Source organism: Electrona antarctica (genome assembly GCF_951216825.1).
Source record: "Electrona antarctica genome assembly, chromosome: 15".
Lineage (NCBI taxonomy): Eukaryota > Metazoa > Chordata > Actinopteri > Myctophiformes > Myctophidae > Electrona > Electrona antarctica.
In genome coordinates, this window is record NC_136796.1 from 1,046,217 (window position 1) to 1,067,653 (window position 21,437).

The window sequence follows — 21,437 nt, forward strand, 5'->3', positions numbered from 1 at the left end:
GGTCATACACACGTATCAAACGCATGTTCTGTGTTCTGTCCGTGTTTGATGGCCGGCCACAATGCTTTTCCAATGGGAGTCACATGGTTTGACCAAATATTTGTGTTTGATGGTGTTCTGTTTGATGGTGTTCTGCCCCTCCCCCCCTCATCAAACGAAAATGTTTGGTCAAACCATGTGACTCCCATTGGAAAAGCATTGTGGCGGCCATTAAAAAAAAACGACCAAACATTTGTTTGATGGTGTTTGATACATGTGTATGAGGCCTGGGAGTTTGGTCAACCGTGGCCACAGTCTACACAACAACGGTCAGTGGGAGTTTGGTCAACCGGACACTTAACAAACACGTAACGATCCATAGCAGCTTCGGTTTAGTTCACCATGTCGTGCCTCATTGTCGGTCTGTCCAGGAGACAGTATAGGTGCGGTAGGGAGCTCTCCGCTGTGTTCATTGTAGTGGGGGACGGGGGGGGGGAGGATTTACTATTCTCGGGTCACACCTCGGACGGGCCTGAGGCGGCTCAGGCTCCGCCTTCTGTCGCGGACTAAAACTATAGGGCGAAAGTCCCACCCACCCCGGGGCAGAGTCAGGGTTAATGATACTAACGAAGGCTCTGTTCCATTCTGGTCAAACAGAGTCAGGGTTAATGATGCTAACGAAGGCTCTGTTCCATTCTGGTCAAACAGAGTCAGGGTTAATGATGCTAACGAAGGCTCTGTTCCATTCTGGTCAAACAGAGTCAGGGTTAATGATACTAACGAAGGCTCTGTTCCATTCTGGTCAAACAGAGTCAGGGTTAATGATACTAACGAAGGCTCTGTTCCATTCTGGTCAAACAGAGTCAATGTTAATGATACTAACGAAAGCTCTGTTCCATTCTGGTCAAACAGAGTCAGGGTTAATGATACTAACGAAAGCTCTGTTCCATTCTGCCTAGCACTGCCAGGAAGCGCCCAGGGGCATCTTGGGAACCTGGATGTGCATCTCCACGGGCCGGTCCGCAGGGCGGTCTCGTCTGTAGGTCACCGTCTTCTCTGTGGTGGTGGGGATGTACGCCAGGTCCTAGGAAAGGTGCAAAAACAGACACGTTCTTATAGAGCAGGGGTGGGAAACTGGCGGCCCCGGGGGCCACATGCGGCCCCCACCTTCACTTAATGTGGCCCTCAGGTTAATGTCAGAATACTGATATAATATTGGTTTCAGCTGTTTACAATTCCACAACATGCAAACGTGACCCGCTTTAATTACTTCAGTCTAAATTAGTAGCTCAATGCTTCAACACAAGTATAATTAAAAGGCATTTGAAATTACATAAAAATGTAAAAAAAACAAAAAAGCAAAAGAAAAGCAAAAAATAATTCAAGATTTCAATTCGAATATATAAAAAAAAATAGCCGACCTACAAGCTCAAAACGTGTCGCAGCGCGACGCGTTTTGAGCTTGTAGATCGGCTATTTTTGCTACGACAGTAATATATGGCCCTAGGGAGCGAGTGTGGAAATATAGTGGCCCTCTCCATCATCAAAGTTGCCCACCCTGCGCATGCATAAAGTGAATGGCAGATCGAGTGGCAAATCGAGTGGCAAAGTGAATTTAATGTTGTTTAAAGTCATTTAATGCAATCAAATAGGACTTTTCTGTGTGGATGTATGGACCATCAAGGCCAGAAAGTAGTTTTTTGCCACTCAGTAGGCGTTCCCGTATAACTTCCGGGTATGATGATGATGTCACGCGCATACCCTCTATAGTACAAAGTAAACGCATTATTCAACCTGTTCTTTCTGTTTCTACACCAGGGGTGGGCAACTGGCGGGCCGGGGGGCCACATTGCGGCCCCCACCTTCACTTAATGTGGCCCTCAGGTTAATGTCAGAATACTGATATAATATTGGTTTACAATTCCGCAACATGCAAACATGACTCGCTTTAATTACTTCAATTCGAATATAGCAAAAAATAGCTGATCTACAAGCTCAAAACGCGTTGCGCTGTGACGCGTTTTGAGCTTGTAGATCAGCTATTTTTTTGCTACGACAGTAATATATGGCCCTAGGGAGTGAGTGTGGAAATATCCATCGTCAAAGTTGCCCACCCCTGTTCTATACACCATACTGTCCATGCCTACTCTACATGTTTCTACACCATACTGTCCATGTCTACTGTGCATGTTTCTACACCATACTGTCCATGCCTACTCTACATGTTTCTACACCATACTGTCCATGTCTACTCTACATGTCTCTACACCATACTGTCCATGTCTACTCTACATGTCTCTACACCATACTGTCCATGTCTACTCTACATGTCTCTACACCATACTGTCCATGTCTACTCTACATGTTTCTACACCATACTGTCCATGTCTACTCTACATGTTTCTACACCATACTGTCCATGTCTACTCTACATGTTTCTACACCATACTGTCCATGTCTACTCTACATGTCTCTACACCATACTGTCCATGTCTACTGTGCATGTTTGTTTCTACACCATACTGTCCATGTCTACTCTACATGTTTCTACACCATACTGTCCATGTCTACTCTACATGTTTCTACACCATACTGTCCATGTCTACTCTACATGTTTCTACACCATACTGTCCATGTCTACTCTACATGTTTCTACACCATACTGTCCATGTCTACTCTACATGTTTCTACACCATACTGTCCATGTCTACTCTACATGTTTCTACACCATACTGTCCATGCCTACTCTACATGTCTCTACACCATACTGTCCATGCCTACTCTACATGTTTCTACACCATACTGTCCATGTCTACTCTACATGTTTCTACACCATACTGTCCATGTCTACTGTGCATGTTTCTACACCATACTGTCCATGTCTACTCTACATGTTTCTACACCATACTGTCCATGCCTACTCTACATGTTTCTAAACCATACTGTCCATGTCTACTCTACATGTTTCTACACCATACTGTCCATGTCTACTCTACATGTTTGTTTCTACACCATACTGTCCATGTCTACTCTACATGTTTCTACACCATACTGTCCATGTCTACTCTACATGTTTCTACACCATACTGTCCATGTCTACTCTACATGTTTCTACACCATACTGTCCATGTCTACTCTACATGTTTCTACACCATACTGTCCATGTCTACTCTACATGTTTGTTTCTACACCATACTGTCCATGTCTACTGTGCATGTTTGTTTCTACACCATACTGTCCATGTCTACTCTACATGTTTCTACACCATACTGTCCATGTCTACTCTACATGTTTCTACACCATACTGTCCATGTCTACTCTACATGTTTCTACACCATACTGTCCATGTCTACTCTACATGTTTCTACACCATACTGTCCATGCCTACTCTACATGTTTCTACACCATACTGTCCATGTCTACTCTACATGTTTCTACACCATACTGTCCATGCCTACTCTACATGTCTCTACACCATACTGTCCATGTCTACTCTACATGTCTATACACCATACTGTCCATGTCTACTCTACATGTTTCTACACCATACTGTCCATGTCTACTCTACATGTCTCTACACCATACTGTCCATGTCTACTCTACATGTCTCTACACCATACTGTCCATGTCTACTCTACATGTTTCTACACCATACTGTCCATGTCTACTCTACATGTCTCTACACCATACTGTCCATGTCTACTCTACATGTCTCTACACCATACTGTCCATGTCTACTCTACATGTCTCTACACCATACTGTCCATGTCTACTCTACATGTCTCTACACCATACTGTCCATGTCTACTCTACATGTCTCTACACCATACTGTCCATGTCTACTCTACATGTTTCTACACCATACTGTCCATGTCTACTCTACATGTCTCTACACCATACTGTCCATGTCTACTCTACATGTTTCTACACCATACTGTCCATGTCTACTCTACATGTTTCTACACCATACTGTCCATGTCTACTCTACATGTCTCTACACCATACTGTCCATGTCTACTCTACATGTCTATACACCATACTGTCCATGTCTACTCTACATGTCTCTACACCATACTGTCCATGTCTACTCTACATGTCTCTACACCATACTGTCCATGTCTACTCTACATGTTTGTTTCTACACCATACTGTCCATGTCTACTCTACATGTCTCTACACCATACTGTCCATGTCTACTCTACATGTTTCTACACCATACTGTCCATGTCTACTGTGCATGTTTCTACACCATACTGTCCATGTCTACTCTACATGTTTCTACACCATACTGTCCATGTCTACTCTACATGTTTCTACACCATACTGTCCATGTCTACTCTACATGTTTCTACACCATACTGTCCATGTCTACTCTACATGTTTCTACACCATACTGTCCATGTCTACTCTACATGTTTCTACACCATACTGTCCATGTCTACTCTACATGTTTCTACACCATACTGTCCATGTCTACTCTACATGTTTCTACACCATACTGTCCATGTCTACTCTACATGTTTCTACACCATACTGTCCATGTCTACTCTACATGTTTCTACACCATACTGTCCATGTCTACTGTGCATGTTTCTACACCATACTGTCCATGTCTACTCTACATGTCTATACACCATACTGTCCATGTCTACTCTACATGTCTATACACCATACTGTCCATGTCTACTCTACATGTTTCTACACCATACTGTCCATGTCTACTCTACATGTCTATACACCATACTGTCCATGTCTACTCTACATGTTTGTTTCTACACCATACTGTCCATGTCTACTCTACATGTCTATACACCATACTGTCCATGTCTACTCTACATGTCTATACACCATACTGTCCATGTCTACTCTACATGTCTATACACCATACTGTCCATGTCTACTCTACATGTCTATACACCATACTGTCCATGTCTACTCTACATGTCTATACACCATACTGTCCATGTCTACTCTACATGTTTCTACACCATACTGTCCATGTCTACTCTACATGTTTCTACACCATACTGTCCATGTCTACTCTACATGTCTATACACCATACTGTCCATGTCTACTCTACATGTCTATACACCATACTGTCCATGTCTACTCTACATGTTTCTACACCATACTGTCCATGTCTACTCTACATGTCTATACACCATACTGTCCATGTCTACTCTACATGTCTCTACACCATACTGTCCATGTCTACTCTACATGTCTATACACCATACTGTCCATGTCTACTCTACATGTTTCTACACCATACTGTCCATGTCTACTCTACATGTCTATACACCATACTGTCCATGTCTACTCTACATGTCTATACACCATACTGTCCATGTCTACTCTACATGTCTCTACACCATACTGTCCATGTCTACTCTACATGTCTCTACACCATACTGTCCATGTCTACTCTACATGTCTCTACACCATACTGTCCATGTCTACTCTACATGTTTCTACACCATACTGTCCATGTCTACTCTACATGTTTGTTTCTACACCATACTGTCCATGTCTACTCTACATGTTTCTACACCATACTGTCCATGTCTACTGTGCATGTTTCTACACCATACTGTCCATGTCTACTCTACATGTTTCTACACCATACTGTCCATGTCTACTGTGCATGTTTCTACACCATACTGTCCATGTCTACTCTACATGTTTCTACACCATACTGTCCATGCCTACTCTACATGTTTCTAAACCATACTGTCCATGTCTACTCTACATGTTTCTACACCATACTGTCCATGTCTACTCTACATGTTTGTTTCTACACCATACTGTCCATGTCTACTCTACATGTCTCTACACCATACTGTCCATGTCTACTCTACATGTTTCTACACCATACTGTCCATGTCTACTCTACATGTTTCTACACCATACTGTCCATGTCTACTCTACATGTTTCTACACCATACTGTCCATGTCTACTCTACATGTTTGTTTCTACACCATACTGTCCATGTCTACTGTGCATGTTTGTTTCTACACCATACTGTCCATGTCTACTCTACATGTTTCTACACCATACTGTCCATGTCTACTCTACATGTTTCTACACCATACTGTCCATGTCTACTCTACATGTTTCTACACCATACTGTCCATGTCTACTCTACATGTTTCTACACCATACTGTCCATGCCTACTCTACATGTTTCTACACCATACTGTCCATGTCTACTCTACATGTTTCTACACCATACTGTCCATGCCTACTCTACATGTCTCTACACCATACTGTCCATGTCTACTCTACATGTCTATACACCATACTGTCCATGTCTACTCTACATGTTTCTACACCATACTGTCCATGTCTACTCTACATGTCTCTACACCATACTGTCCATGTCTACTCTACATGTCTCTACACCATACTGTCCATGTCTACTCTACATGTTTCTACACCATACTGTCCATGTCTACTCTACATGTCTCTACACCATACTGTCCATGTCTACTCTACATGTCTCTACACCATACTGTCCATGTCTACTCTACATGTCTCTACACCATACTGTCCATGTCTACTCTACATGTCTCTACACCATACTGTCCATGTCTACTCTACATGTCTCTACACCATACTGTCCATGTCTACTCTACATGTTTCTACACCATACTGTCCATGTCTACTCTACATGTCTCTACACCATACTGTCCATGTCTACTCTACATGTCTCTACACCATACTGTCCATGTCTACTCTACATGTCTATACACCATACTGTCCATGTCTACTCTACATGTCTCTACACCATACTGTCCATGTCTACTCTACATGTCTCTACACCATACTGTCCATGTCTACTCTACATGTTTGTTTCTACACCATACTGTCCATGTCTACTCTACATGTCTCTACACCATACTGTCCATGTCTACTCTACATGTTTCTACACCATACTGTCCATGTCTACTGTGCATGTTTCTACACCATACTGTCCATGTCTACTCTACATGTTTCTACACCATACTGTCCATGTCTACTCTACATGTTTCTACACCATACTGTCCATGTCTACTCTACATGTTTCTACACCATACTGTCCATGTCTACTCTACATGTTTCTACACCATACTGTCCATGTCTACTCTACATGTTTCTACACCATACTGTCCATGTCTACTCTACATGTTTCTACACCATACTGTCCATGTCTACTCTACATGTTTCTACACCATACTGTCCATGTCTACTCTACATGTTTCTACACCATACTGTCCATGTCTACTCTACATGTTTCTACACCATACTGTCCATGTCTACTGTGCATGTTTCTACACCATACTGTCCATGTCTACTCTACATGTCTATACACCATACTGTCCATGTCTACTCTACATGTCTATACACCATACTGTCCATGTCTACTCTACATGTTTCTACACCATACTGTCCATGTCTACTCTACATGTCTATACACCATACTGTCCATGTCTACTCTACATGTCTCTACACCATACTGTCCATGTCTACTCTACATGTTTGTTTCTACACCATACTGTCCATGTCTACTCTACATGTCTATACACCATACTGTCCATGTCTACTCTACATGTCTCTACACCATACTGTCCATGTCTACTCTACATGTTTGTTTCTACACCATACTGTCCATGTCTACTCTACATGTCTCTACACCATACTGTCCATGTCTACTCTACATGTCTATACACCATACTGTCCATGTCTACTCTACATGTTTGTTTCTACACCATACTGTCCATGTCTACTCTACATGTCTATACACCATACTGTCCATGTCTACTCTACATGTCTATACACCATACTGTCCATGTCTACTCTACATGTCTATACACGATACTGTCCATGTCTACTCTACATGTCTATACACCATACTGTCCATGTCTACTCTACATGTCTATACACCATACTGTCCATGTCTACTCTACATGTTTCTACACCATACTGTCCATGTCTACTCTACATGTTTCTACACCATACTGTCCATGTCTACTCTACATGTCTATACACCATACTGTCCATGTCTACTCTACATGTCTATACACCATACTGTCCATGTCTACTCTACATGTTTCTACACCATACTGTCCATGTCTACTCTACATGTCTATACACCATACTGTCCATGTCTACTCTACATGTCTCTACACCATACTGTCCATGTCTACTCTACATGTCTATACACCATACTGTCCATGTCTACTCTACATGTTTCTACACCATACTGTCCATGTCTACTCTACATGTCTATACACCATACTGTCCATGTCTACTCTACATGTCTATACACCATACTGTCCATGTCTACTCTACATGTCTCTACACCATACTGTCCATGTCTACTCTACATGTCTCTACACCATACTGTCCATGTCTACTCTACATGTCTCTACACCATACTGTCCATGTCTACTCTACATGTTTCTACACCATACTGTCCATGTCTACTCTACATGTTTGTTTCTACACCATACTGTCCATGTCTACTCTACATGTTTCTACACCATACTGTCCATGTCTACTGTGCATGTTTCTACACCATACTGTCCATGTCTACTCTACATGTTTCTACACCATACTGTCCATGTCTACTGTGCATGTTTCTACACCATACTGTCCATGTCTACTCTACATGTTTCTACACCATACTGTCCATGTCTACTCTACATGTTTCTACACCATACTGTCCATGTCTACTCTACATGTTTCTACACCATACTGTCCATGTCTACTCTACATGTTTCTACACCATACTGTCCATGTCTACTCTACATGTTTCTACACCATACTGTCCATGCCTACTCTACATGTCTCTACACCATACTGTCCATGTCTACTGTGCATGTTTCTACACCATACTGTCCATGTCTACTCTACATGTTTCTACACCATACTGTCCATGTCTACTCTACATGTTTCTACACCATACTGTCCATGTCTACTCTACATGTTTCTACACCATACTGTCCATGTCTACTCTACATGTTTCTAAACCATACTGTCCATGTCTACTCTACATGTTTCTACACCATACTGTCCATGTCTACTGTGCATGTTTCTACACCATACTGTCCATGTCTACTCTACATGTCTATACACCATACTGTCCATGTCTACTCTACATGTCTCTACACCATACTGTCCATGTCTACTGTGCATGTTTCTACACCATACTGTCCATGTCTACTCTACATGTCTATACACCATACTGTCCATGTCTACTCTACATGTCTATACACCATACTGTCCATGTCTACTCTACATGTCTCTACACCATACTGTCCATGTCTACTCTACATGTCTATACACCATACTGTCCATGTCTACTCTACATGTCTATACACCATACTGTCCATGTCTACTCTACATGTCTCTACACCATACTGTCCATGTCTACTGTGCATGTTTCTACACCATACTGTCCATGTCTACTCTACATGTCTATACACCATACTGTCCATGTCTACTCTACATGTCTATACACCATACTGTCCATGTCTACTCTACATGTCTATACACCATACTGTCCATGTCTACTCTACATGTTTCTACACCATACTGTCCATGTCTACTCTACATGTCTATACACCATACTGTCCATGTCTACTCTACATGTTTGTTTCTACACCATACTGTCCATGTCTACTCTACATGTCTCTACACCATACTGTCCATGTCTACTCTACATGTCTCTACACCATACTGTCCATGTCTACTCTACATGTTTCTACACCATACTGTCCATGTCTACTCTACATGTCTCTACACCATACTGTCCATGTCTACTCTACATGTCTCTACACCATACTGTCCATGTCTACTCTACATGTCTCTACACCATACTGTCCATGTCTACTCTACATGTCTCTACACCATACTGTCCATGTCTACTCTACATGTCTCTACACCATACTGTCCATGTCTACTCTACATGTCTCTACACCATACTGTCCATGTCTACTCTACATGTTTCTACACCATACTGTCCATGTCTACTCTACATGTCTCTACACCATACTGTCCATGTCTACTCTACATGTCTATACACCATACTGTCCATGTCTACTCTACATGTTTGTTTCTACACCATACTGTCCATGTCTACTCTACATGTCTCTACACCATACTGTCCATGTCTACTCTACATGTCTCTACACCATACTGTCCATGTCTACTCTACATGTTTCTACACCATACTGTCCATGTCTACTCTACATGTCTATACACCATACTGTCCATGTCTACTCTACATGTTTCTACACCATACTGTCCATGTCTACTCTACATGTTTGTTTCTACACCATACTGTCCATGTCTACTCTACATGTTTGTTTCTACACCATACTGTCCATGTCTACTCTACATGTTTGTTTCTACACCATACTGTCCATGTCTACTCTACATGTTTGTTTCTACACCATACTGTCCATGTCTACTCTACATGTTTCTACACCATACTGTCCATGTCTACTCTACATGTTTCTACACCATACTGTCCATGTCTACTGTGCATGTTTCTACACCATACTGTCCATGTCTACTCTACATGTCTATACACCATACTGTCCATGTCTACTCTACATGTCTATACACCATACTGTCCATGTCTACTCTACATGTTTCTACACCATACTGTCCATGTCTACTCTACATGTCTATACACCATACTGTCCATGTCTACTCTACATGTCTCTACACCATACTGTCCATGTCTACTGTGCATGTTTCTACACCATACTGTCCATGCCTACTCTACATGTCTATACACCATACTGTCCATGTCTACTCTACATGTTTGTTTCTACACCATACTGTCCATGTCTACTCTACATGTCTATACACCATACTGTCCATGTCTACTCTACATGTTTCTACACCATACTGTCCATGTCTACTCTACATGTTTCTACACCATACTGTCCATGTCTACTCTACATGTTTGTTTCTACACCATACTGTCCATGTCTACTCTACATGTTTCTACACCATACTGTCCATGTCTACTCTACATGTTTCTACACCATACTGTCCATGTCTACTCTACATGTTTCTACACCATACTGTCCATGTCTACTCTACATGTCTATACACCATACTGTCCATGTCTACTCTACATGTCTATACACCATACTGTCCATGTCTACTCTACATGTTTCTACACCATACTGTCCATGTCTACTCTACATGTTTGTTTCTACACCATACTGTCCATGTCTACTCTACATGTTTCTACACCATACTGTCCATGTCTACTCTACATGTTTCTACACCATACTGTCCATGTCTACTGTGCATGTTTCTACACCATACTGTCCATGTCTACTCTACATGTCTATACACCATACTGTCCATGTCTACTCTACATGTCTATACACCATACTGTCCATGTCTACTCTACATGTTTCTACACCATACTGTCCATGTCTACTCTACATGTCTATACACCATACTGTCCATGTCTACTCTACATGTCTCTACACCATACTGTCCATGTCTACTGTGCATGTTTCTACACCATACTGTCCATGCCTACTCTACATGTCTATACACCATACTGTCCATGTCTACTCTACATGTTTCTACACCATACTGTCCATGTCTACTCTACATGTTTGTTTCTACACCATACTGTCCATGTCTACTCTACATGTCTATACACCATACTGTCCATGTCTACTCTACATGTCTATACACCATACTGTCCATGCCTACTCTACATGTCTATACACCATACTGTCCATGTCTACTCTACATGTTTGTTTCTACACCATACTGTCCATGTCTACTCTACATGTCTCTACACCATACTGTCCATGTCTACTCTACATGTCTATACACCATACTGTCCATGTCTACTCTACATGTTTCTACACCATACTGTCCATGTCTACTCTACATGTCTATACACCATACTGTCCATGTCTACTCTACATGTCTATACACCATACTGTCCATGTCTACTCTACATGTCTCTACACCATACTGTCCATGTCTACTCTACATGTCTCTACACCATACTGTCCATGTCTACTCTACATGTCTCTACACCATACTGTCCATGTCTACTCTACATGTTTCTACACCATACTGTCCATGTCTACTCTACATGTTTGTTTCTACACCATACTGTCCATGTCTACTCTACATGTTTCTACACCATACTGTCCATGTCTACTGTGCATGTTTCTACACCATACTGTCCATGTCTACTCTACATGTTTCTACACCATACTGTCCATGTCTACTGTGCATGTTTCTACACCATACTGTCCATGTCTACTCTACATGTTTCTACACCATACTGTCCATGTCTACTCTACATGTTTCTACACCATACTGTCCATGTCTACTCTACATGTTTCTACACCATACTGTCCATGTCTACTCTACATGTTTCTACACCATACTGTCCATGTCTACTCTACATGTTTCTACACCATACTGTCCATGCCTACTCTACATGTTTCTAAACCATACTGTCCATGTCTACTCTACATGTTTCTACACCATACTGTCCATGTCTACTCTACATGTCTATACACCATACTGTCCATGTCTACTCTACATGTCTATACACCATACTGTCCATGTCTACTCTACATGTCTATACACCATACTGTCCATGTCTACTCTACATGTATATACACCATACTGTCCATGTCTACTCTACATGTTTCTACACCATACTGTCCATGTCTACTCTACATGTCTATACACCATACTGTCCATGTCTACTCTACATGTTTGTTTCTACACCATACTGTCCATGTCTACTCTACATGTCTCTACACCATACTGTCCATGTCTACTCTACATGTCTCTACACCATACTGTCCATGTCTACTCTACATGTTTCTACACCATACTGTCCATGTCTACTCTACATGTCTCTACACCATACTGTCCATGTCTACTCTACATGTTTCTACACCATACTGTCCATGCCTACTCTACATGTTTCTACACCATACTGTCCATGTCTACTCTACATGTCTATACACCATACTGTCCATGTCTACTCTACATGTCTATACACCATACTGTCCATGTCTACTCTACATGTCTATACACCATACTGTCCATGTCTACTCTACATGTTTCTACACCATACTGTCCATGTCTACTCTACATGTTTGTTTCTACACCATACTGTCCATGTCTACTCTACATGTTTGTTTCTACACCATACTGTCCATGTCTACTCTACATGTTTGTTTCTACACCATACTGTCCATGTCTACTCTACATGTTTGTTTCTACACCATACTGTCCATGTCTACTCTACATGTCTATACACCATACTGTCCATGTCTACTCTACATGTTTGTTTCTACACCATACTGTCCATGTCTACTCTACATGTTTGTTTCTACACCATACTGTCCATGTCTACTCTACATGTTTGTTTCTACACCATACTGTCCATGTCTACTCTACATGTTTGTTTCTACACCATACTGTCCATGTCTACTCTACATGTCTCTACACCATACTGTCCATGTCTACTCTACATGTTTCTACACCATACTGTCCATGTCTACTCTACATGTTTCTACACCATACTGTCCATGTCTACTCTACATGTCTCTACACCATACTGTCCATGTCTACTCTACATGTTTCTACACCATACTGTCCATGTCTACTCTACATGTTTCTACACCATACTGTCCATGTCTACTCTACATGTCTCTACACCATACTGTCCATGTCTACTCTACATGTTTCTACACCATACTGTCCATGTCTACTCTACATGTTTCTACACCATACTGTCCATGTCTACTCTACATGTTTCTACACCATACTGTCCATGTCTACTCTACATGTCTCTACACCATACTGTCCATGTCTACTCTACATGTTTCTACACCATACTGTCCATGTCTACTCTACATGTTTCTACACCATACTGTCCATGTCTACTCTACATGTTTCTACACCATACTGTCCATGTCTACTCTACATGTCTCTACACCATACTGTCCATGTCTACTCTACATGTCTCTACACCATACTGTCCATGTCTACTCTACATGTCTCTACACCATACTGTCCATGTCTACTCTACATGTTTCTACACCATACTGTCCATGTCTACTCTACATGTTTCTACACCATACTGTCCATGTCTACTCTACATGTCTCTACACCATACTGTCCATGTCTACTCTACATGTTTCTACACCATACTGTCCATGTCTACTCTACATGTTTCTACACCATACTGTCCATGCCTACTCTACATGTTTCTACACCATACTGTCCATGTCTACTGTGCATGTTTCTACACCATACTGTCCATGTCTACTCTACATGTTTCTACACCATACTGTCCATGTCTACTCTACATGTCTCTACACCATACTGTCCATGTCTACTGTGCATGTTTCTACACCATACTGTCCATGCCTTACAGAAACCAGGTGTTCAGTATTACACGTATTGCTTCCAAGATCATCGGGCTCGGACCTTACTCCCACACTTTCTGATATGGACAATAAGGCCATCACACGGCTAGCACTTTCAATATCACAGGACACTGATCATCCCCTTTATCGCTTTTTTAGCCTCATGCCAACTGGACAAAGATACAGAACCTTGCCGTGGAAAAAGGTCCGTTTTAGTGGGAGTTTTGTTCCGTCAGCCATCGCGGCATTAAACAAACTGCCCCGCAGATAGGATGGTTCTGTAATATGTATACAGTGTACAGTATGATAGGATGGTTCTGTAATATGTATACAGTGTACAGTATGATAGGATGGTTCTGTATACAGTGTACAGTATGATAGGATGGTTCTGTATACAGTGTACAGTATGATAGGATGGTTCTGTATACAGTGTACAGTATGATAGGATGGTTCTGTATACAGTGTACAGTATGATAGGATGGTTCTGTATACAGTGTACAGTATGATAGGATGGTTCTGTATACAGTGTACAGTATGATAGGATGGTTCTGTATACATTGTACAGTATGATAGGATGGTTCTGTATACAGTGTACAGTATGATAGGATGGTTCTGTAATATGTATACATTGTACAGTATGATAGGATGGTTCTGTATACAGTGTACAGTATGATAGGATGGTTCTGTATACAGTGTACAGTATGATAGGATGGTTCTGTATACAGTGTACAGTATGATAGGATGGTTCTGTATACAGTGTACAGTATGATAGGATGGTTCTGTATACAGTGTACAGTATGATAGGATGGTTCTGTATACAGTGTACAGTATGATAGGATGGTTCTGTATACAGTGGGGACCTCATGTTTTTTTAATTGTCTTAATTTCTTTGTTTTCTGTACTGTGTACAGAAAACAACTCCCTTTAACCTCCCTTTAACCCCCAGATCTACAAGCTCAAAGCAGCTTGTAGGTCTGCTATTTTTGAAAAATCATGAAAATGTGCCTCAAATCTTTGTATATATTCTTTCAGAGCGAAGGTTTTTTACTCAAATCTTTGCTTCTGGGAGGAGGGTCCCTGGTACAACATATTTTCAGATGGGGGTCGGCGACCAATTACATATATTTTTGGGGGTCCTTGACATGAAAATGTTTGAGCACCACTGATATAGAAACATAGGTTTTTCAGAAAACTGTCAGGATTTTAGAAGGCATTTTGTAGAATCGTCCTCATGTCTAAATGGGTTAAATAACTGTATCATCCACCACATTCAGAGTAACTCATATCTCTGTAGAGTGTTTCCAACAGGGCAGTAACTCATATCTCTGTAGAGTGTTTCCAACAGGGCAGTAAGTCATATCTCTGTAGAGTGTTTCCAGGGCAGTAACTCATATCTCTGTAGAGTGTTTCCAACAGGGCAGTAACTCATATCTCTGTAGAGCGTTTCCAGGGAGTAACTCATATCTCTGTAGAGTGTTTCCAGAGCGTAACTCATATCTCTGTAGAGTGTTTCCAGAGCGTAACTCATATCTCTGTAGTGTTTCCAGAGAGTAACTCATATCTCTGTAGAGTGTTTCCAGAGCGTAACTCATATATCTGTAGAGTGTTTCCAGAGAATAACTCATATCTCTGTAGAGTGTTTCCAACAGGGCAGTAACTCATATCTCTGTAGAGTGTTTCCAACAGGGTGGTAACTCATATCTCTGTAGAGTGTTTCCAACAGGGCAGTAACTCATATCTCTGTAGAGTGTTTCCAACAGGGCAGTAACTCATATCTCTGTAGAGTGTTTCCAACAGGGCAGTAAGTCATATCTCCGTAGAGTGTTTCCAACAGGGCAGTAACTCATATCTCTGTAGAGTGTTTCCAACAGGGCAATAACTCATATCTCTGTAGAGTGTTTCCAACAGGGCAGTAACTCATATCTCTGTAGAGTGTTTCCAACAGGGCGGTAACTCATATCTCTGTAGAGTGTTTCCAACAGGGCGGTAACTCATATCTCTGTAGAGTGTTTCCAACAGGGCGGTAACTCATATCTCTGTAGAGTGTTTCCAACAGGGCAGTAACTCATATCTCTGTAGAGTGTTTCCAACAGGGCAGTAACTCATATCTCTGTAGAGTGTTTCCAACAGGGCAGTATCTTTGTATATATTCTTTCAGAGCGAAGGTTTTTTACTCAAATCTTTGCTTCTGGGAGGAGGGTCCCTGGTACAACATATTTTCAGATGGGGGTCGGCGACCAATTACATATATTTTTGGGGGTCCTTGACATGAAAATGTTTGAGCACCACTGATATAGAAACATAGGTTTTTCAGAAAACTGTCAGGATTTTAGAAGGCATTTTGTAGAATCGTCCTCATGTCTAAATGGGTTAAATAACTGTATCATCCACCACATTCAGAGTAACTCATATCTCTGTAGAGTGTTTCCAACAGGGCAGTAACTCATATCTCTGTAGAGTGTTTCCAACAGGGCAGTAAGTCATATCTCTGTAGAGTGTTTCCAGGGCAGTAACTCATATCTCTGTAGAGTGTTTCCAACAGGGCAGTAACTCATATCTCTGTAGAGTGTTTCCAACAGGGCAGTAACTCATATCTCTGTAGAGTGTTTCCAACAGGGCAGTAACTCATATCTCTGTAGAGCGTTTCCAGGGAGTAACTCATATCTCTGTAGAGTGTTTCCAGAGCGTAACTCATATCTCTGTAGAGTGTTTCCAGAGCGTAACTCATATCTCTGTAGTGTTTCCAGAGAGTAACTCATATCTCTGTAGAGTGTTTCCAGAGCGTAACTCATATATCTGTAGAGTGTTTCCAGAGAATAACTCATATCTCTGTAGAGTGTTTCCAACAGGGCAGTAACTCATATCTCTGTAGAGTGTTTCCAACAGGGTGGTAACTCATATCTCTGTAGAGTGTTTCCAACAGGGCAGTAACTCATATCTCTGTAGAGTGTTTCCAACAGGGCAGTAACTCATATCTCTGTAGAGTGTTTCCAACAGGGCAGTAAGTCATATCTCCGTAGAGTGTTTCCAACAGGGCAGTAACTCATATCTCTGTAGAGTGTTTCCAACAGGGCAATAACTCATATCTCTGTAGAGTGTTTCCAACAGGGCAGTAACTCATATCTCTGTAGAGTGTTTCCAACAGGGCGGTAACTCATATCTCTGTAGAGTGTTTCCAACAGGGCGGTAACTCATATCTCTGTAGAGTGTTTCCAGGGAGTAACTCATATCTCTGTAGAGTGTTTCCAGAGCGTAACTCATATCTCTGTAGAGTGTTTCCAGAGCGTAACTCATATCTCTGTAGTGTTTCCAGAGAGTAACTCATATCTCTGTAGAGTGTTTCCAGAGCGTAACTCATATATCTGTAGAGTGTTTCCAGAGAATAACTCATATCTCTGTAGAGTGTTTCCAACAGGGCAGTAACTCATATCTCTGTAGAGTGTTTCCAACAGGGTGGTAACTCATATCTCTGTAGAGTGTTTCCAACAGGGCAGTAACTCATATCTCTGTAGAGTGTTTCCAACAGGGCAGTAACTCATATCTCTGTAGAGTGTTTCCAACAGGGCAGTAAGTCATATCTCCGTAGAGTGTTTCCAACAGGGCAGTAACTCATATCTCTGTAGAGTGTTTCCAACAGGGCAATAACTCATATCTCTGTAGAGTGTTTCCAACAGGGCAGTAACTCATATCTCTGTAGAGTGTTTCCAACAGGGCGGTAACTCATATCTCTGTAGAGTGTTTCCAACAGGGCGGTAACTCATATCTCTGTAGAGTGTTTCCAACAGGGCGGTAACTCAAATCTCTGTAGAGTGTTTCCAACAGGGCGGTAACTCATATCTCTGTAGAGTGTTTCCAACAGGGCGGTAACTCATATCTCTGTAGAGTGTTTCCAACAGGGCAGTAACTCATATCTCTGTAGAGTGTTTCCAACAGGGCAGTAACTCATATCTCTGTAGAGTGTTTCCAACAGGGCAGTAACTCATATCTCTGTAGAGTGTTTCCAGAGAATAACTCATATCTCTGTAGAGTGTTTCCAACAGGGCAGTAACTCATATCTCTGTAGAGTGTTTCCAACAGGGCAGTAAGTCATATCTCCGTAGAGTGTTTCCAACAGGGCAGTAACTCATATCTCTGTAGAGTGTTTCCAACAGGGCAATAACTCATATCTCTGTAGAGTGTTTCCAACAGGGCAGTAACTCATATCTCTGTAGAGTGTTTCCAACAGGGCGGTAACTCATATCTCTGTAGAGTGTTTCCAACAGGGCGGTAACTCATATCTCTGTAGAGTGTTTCCAACAGGGCGGTAACTCATATCTCTGTAGAGTGTTTCCAACAGGGCAGTAACTCATATCTCTGTAGAGTGTTTCCAACAGGGCAGTAACTCATATCTCTGTAGAGTGTTTCCAGAGAGTAACTCATATCTCTGTAGAGTGTTTCCAACAGGGCAGTAACTCATATCTCTGTAGAGTGTTTCCAGAGAGTAACTCATATCTCTGTAGAGTGTTTCCAGAGAGTAACTCATATCTCTGTAGAGTGTTTCCAACAGGGCAGTAACTCATATCTCTGTAGAGTGTTTCCAACAGGGCAGTAACTCATATCTCTGTAGAGTGTTTCCAACAGGGCAGTAACTCATATCTCTGTAGAGTGTTTCCAACAGGGCAGTAACTCATATCTCTGTAGAGTGTTTCCAGAGAGTAACTCATATCTCTGTAGAGTGTTTCCAACAGGGCAGTAACTCATATCTCTGTAGAGTGTTTCCAACAGGGCAGTAACTCATATCTCTGTAGAGTGTTTCCAACAGGGCAGTAACTCATATCTCTGTAGAGTGTTTCCAACAGGGCGGTAACTCATATCTCTGTAGAGTGTTTCCAACAGGGCAGTAACTCATATCTCTGTAGAGTGTTTCCAACAGGGCAGTAACTCATATCTCTGTAGAGTGTTTCCAACAGGGCAGTAACTCATATCTCTGTAGAGTGTTTCCAACAGGGCAGTAACTCATATCTCTGTAGAGTGTTTCCAACAGGGCAGTAACTCATATCTCTGTAGAGTGTTTCCAACAGGGCAATAACTCATATCTCTGTAGAGTGTTTCCAACAGGGCGGTAACTCATATCTCTGTAGAGTGTTTCCAACAGGGCGGTAACTCATATCTCTGTAGAGTGTTTCCAACAGGGCGGTAACTCATATCTCTGTAGAGTGTTTCCAACAGGGCGGTAACTCATATCGCTGTAGAGTGTTTCCAACAGGGCAGTAACTCATATCTCTGTAGAGTGTTTCCAACAGGGCAGTAACTCATATCTCTGTAGTGTTTCCAACAGGGCAGTAACTCATATCTCTGTAGTGTTTCCAACAGGGCAGTAACTCATATCTCTGTAGAGTGTTTCCAACAGGGCAGTAACTCATATCTCTGTAGAGTGTTTCCAACAGGGCAGTAACTCATATCTCTGTAGAGTGTTTCCAACAGGGCAGTAACTCATATCTCTGTAGAGTGTTTCCAACAGGGCAGTAACTCATATCTCTGTAGAGTGTTTCCAACAGGGCAGTAACTCATATCTCTGTAGAGTGTTTCCAACAGGGCAGTAACTCATATCTCTGTAGAGTGTTTCCAACAGGGCAATAACTCATATCTCTGTAGAGTGTTTCCAGAGAGTAACTCATATCTCTGTAGAGTGTTTCCAGAGAGTAACTCATATCTCTGTAGAGTGTTTCCAGAGCGTAACTCATATCTCTGTAGAGTGTTTCCAGAGAGTAACTCATATCTCTGTAGAGTGTTTCCAGAGCGTAACTCATATCTCTGTAGAGTGTTTCCAGAGAGTAACTCATATCTCTGTAGAGTGTTTCCAGAGAGTAACTCATATCTCTGTAGAGTGCTTCCAGAGAGTAACTCATATCTCTGTAGAGTGTTTCCAACAGGGCAGTAACTCATATCTCTGTAGAGTGTTTCCAGAGAGTAACTCATATCTCTGTAGAGTGTTTCCAACAGGGCAGTAACTCATATCTCTGTAGAGTGTTTCCAGAGAGTAACTCATATCTCTGTAGAGTGTTTCCAGAGAGTAACTCATATCTCTGTAGAGTGTTTCATTCAGAGTAACTCATATCTCTGTAGAGTGTTTCCAGAGAGTAACTCATATCTCTGTAGAGTGTTTAATTCAGAGTAACTCATATCTCTGTAGAGTGTTTCCAACAGGGCAGTAACTCATATCTCTGTAGAGTGTTTCCAACAGGGCAGTAACTCATATCTCTGTAGAGTGTTTCCAGAGAGTAACTCATATCTCTGTAGAGTGTTTCCAGAGAGTAACTCATATCTCTGTAGAGTGTTTCCAACAGGGCAGTAACTCATATCTCTGTAGAGTGTTTCCAACAGGGCAGTAACTCATATCTCTGTAGAGTGTTTCATTCAGAGTAACTCATATCTCTGTAGAGTGTTTCCAGAGCGTAACTCATATCTCTGTAGAGTGTTTCCAACAGGGCAGTAACTCATATCTCTTTAGAGTGTTTCCAGAGAGTAACTCATATCTCTGTAGAGTGTTTCCAACAGGGCAGTAACTCATATCTCTGTAGAGTGTTTCCAGAGAGTAACTCATATCTCTGTAGAGTGTTTCCAACAGGGCAGTAACTCATATCTCTGTAGAGTGTTTCCAACAGGGCAGTAACTCATATCTCTGTAGAGTGTTTCCAACAGGGCAGTAACTCATATCTCTGTAGAGTGTTTCCAACAGGGCAGTAACTCATATCTCTGTAGAGTGTTTCCAACAGGGCAGTAACTCATATCTCTGTAGAGCGTTTCCAGAGCGTAACTCATATCTCTGTAGAGTGTTTCCAGGGAGTAACTCATATCTCTGTAGAGTGTTTCCAGAGAGTAACTCATATCTCTGTAGAGTGTTTCCAGAGAGTAACTCATATCTCTGTAGAGTGTTTCCAGAGAGTAACTCATATCTCTGTAGAGTGTTTCATTCAGAGTAACTCATATCTCTGTAGATTGTTTCCAGAGAGTAACTCATATCTCTTTAGAGTGTTTCATTCAGAGT

At 41.6% G+C, this 21,437-nt stretch overlaps 1 protein-coding gene across 1 annotated transcript in view; it reads right to left on the reverse strand.

Annotated features, from left to right (window-relative positions):
* Positions 1-907: 907 nt before the first annotated feature.
* Positions 908-21,437, reverse strand: part of itgb8 (integrin, beta 8) — a gene marked incomplete at its 5' end in the record, with an annotated part of 77,056 nt that continues 56,526 nt past the window's right edge. Inside the window, one exon of the mRNA XM_079522952.1 lies at positions 908-1,063. Coding sequence (XP_079379078.1) covers positions 935-1,063 — 129 coding nt within the window. The 3' untranslated portion in view covers positions 908-934. The remainder of the gene's footprint in view (positions 1,064-21,437) is intronic.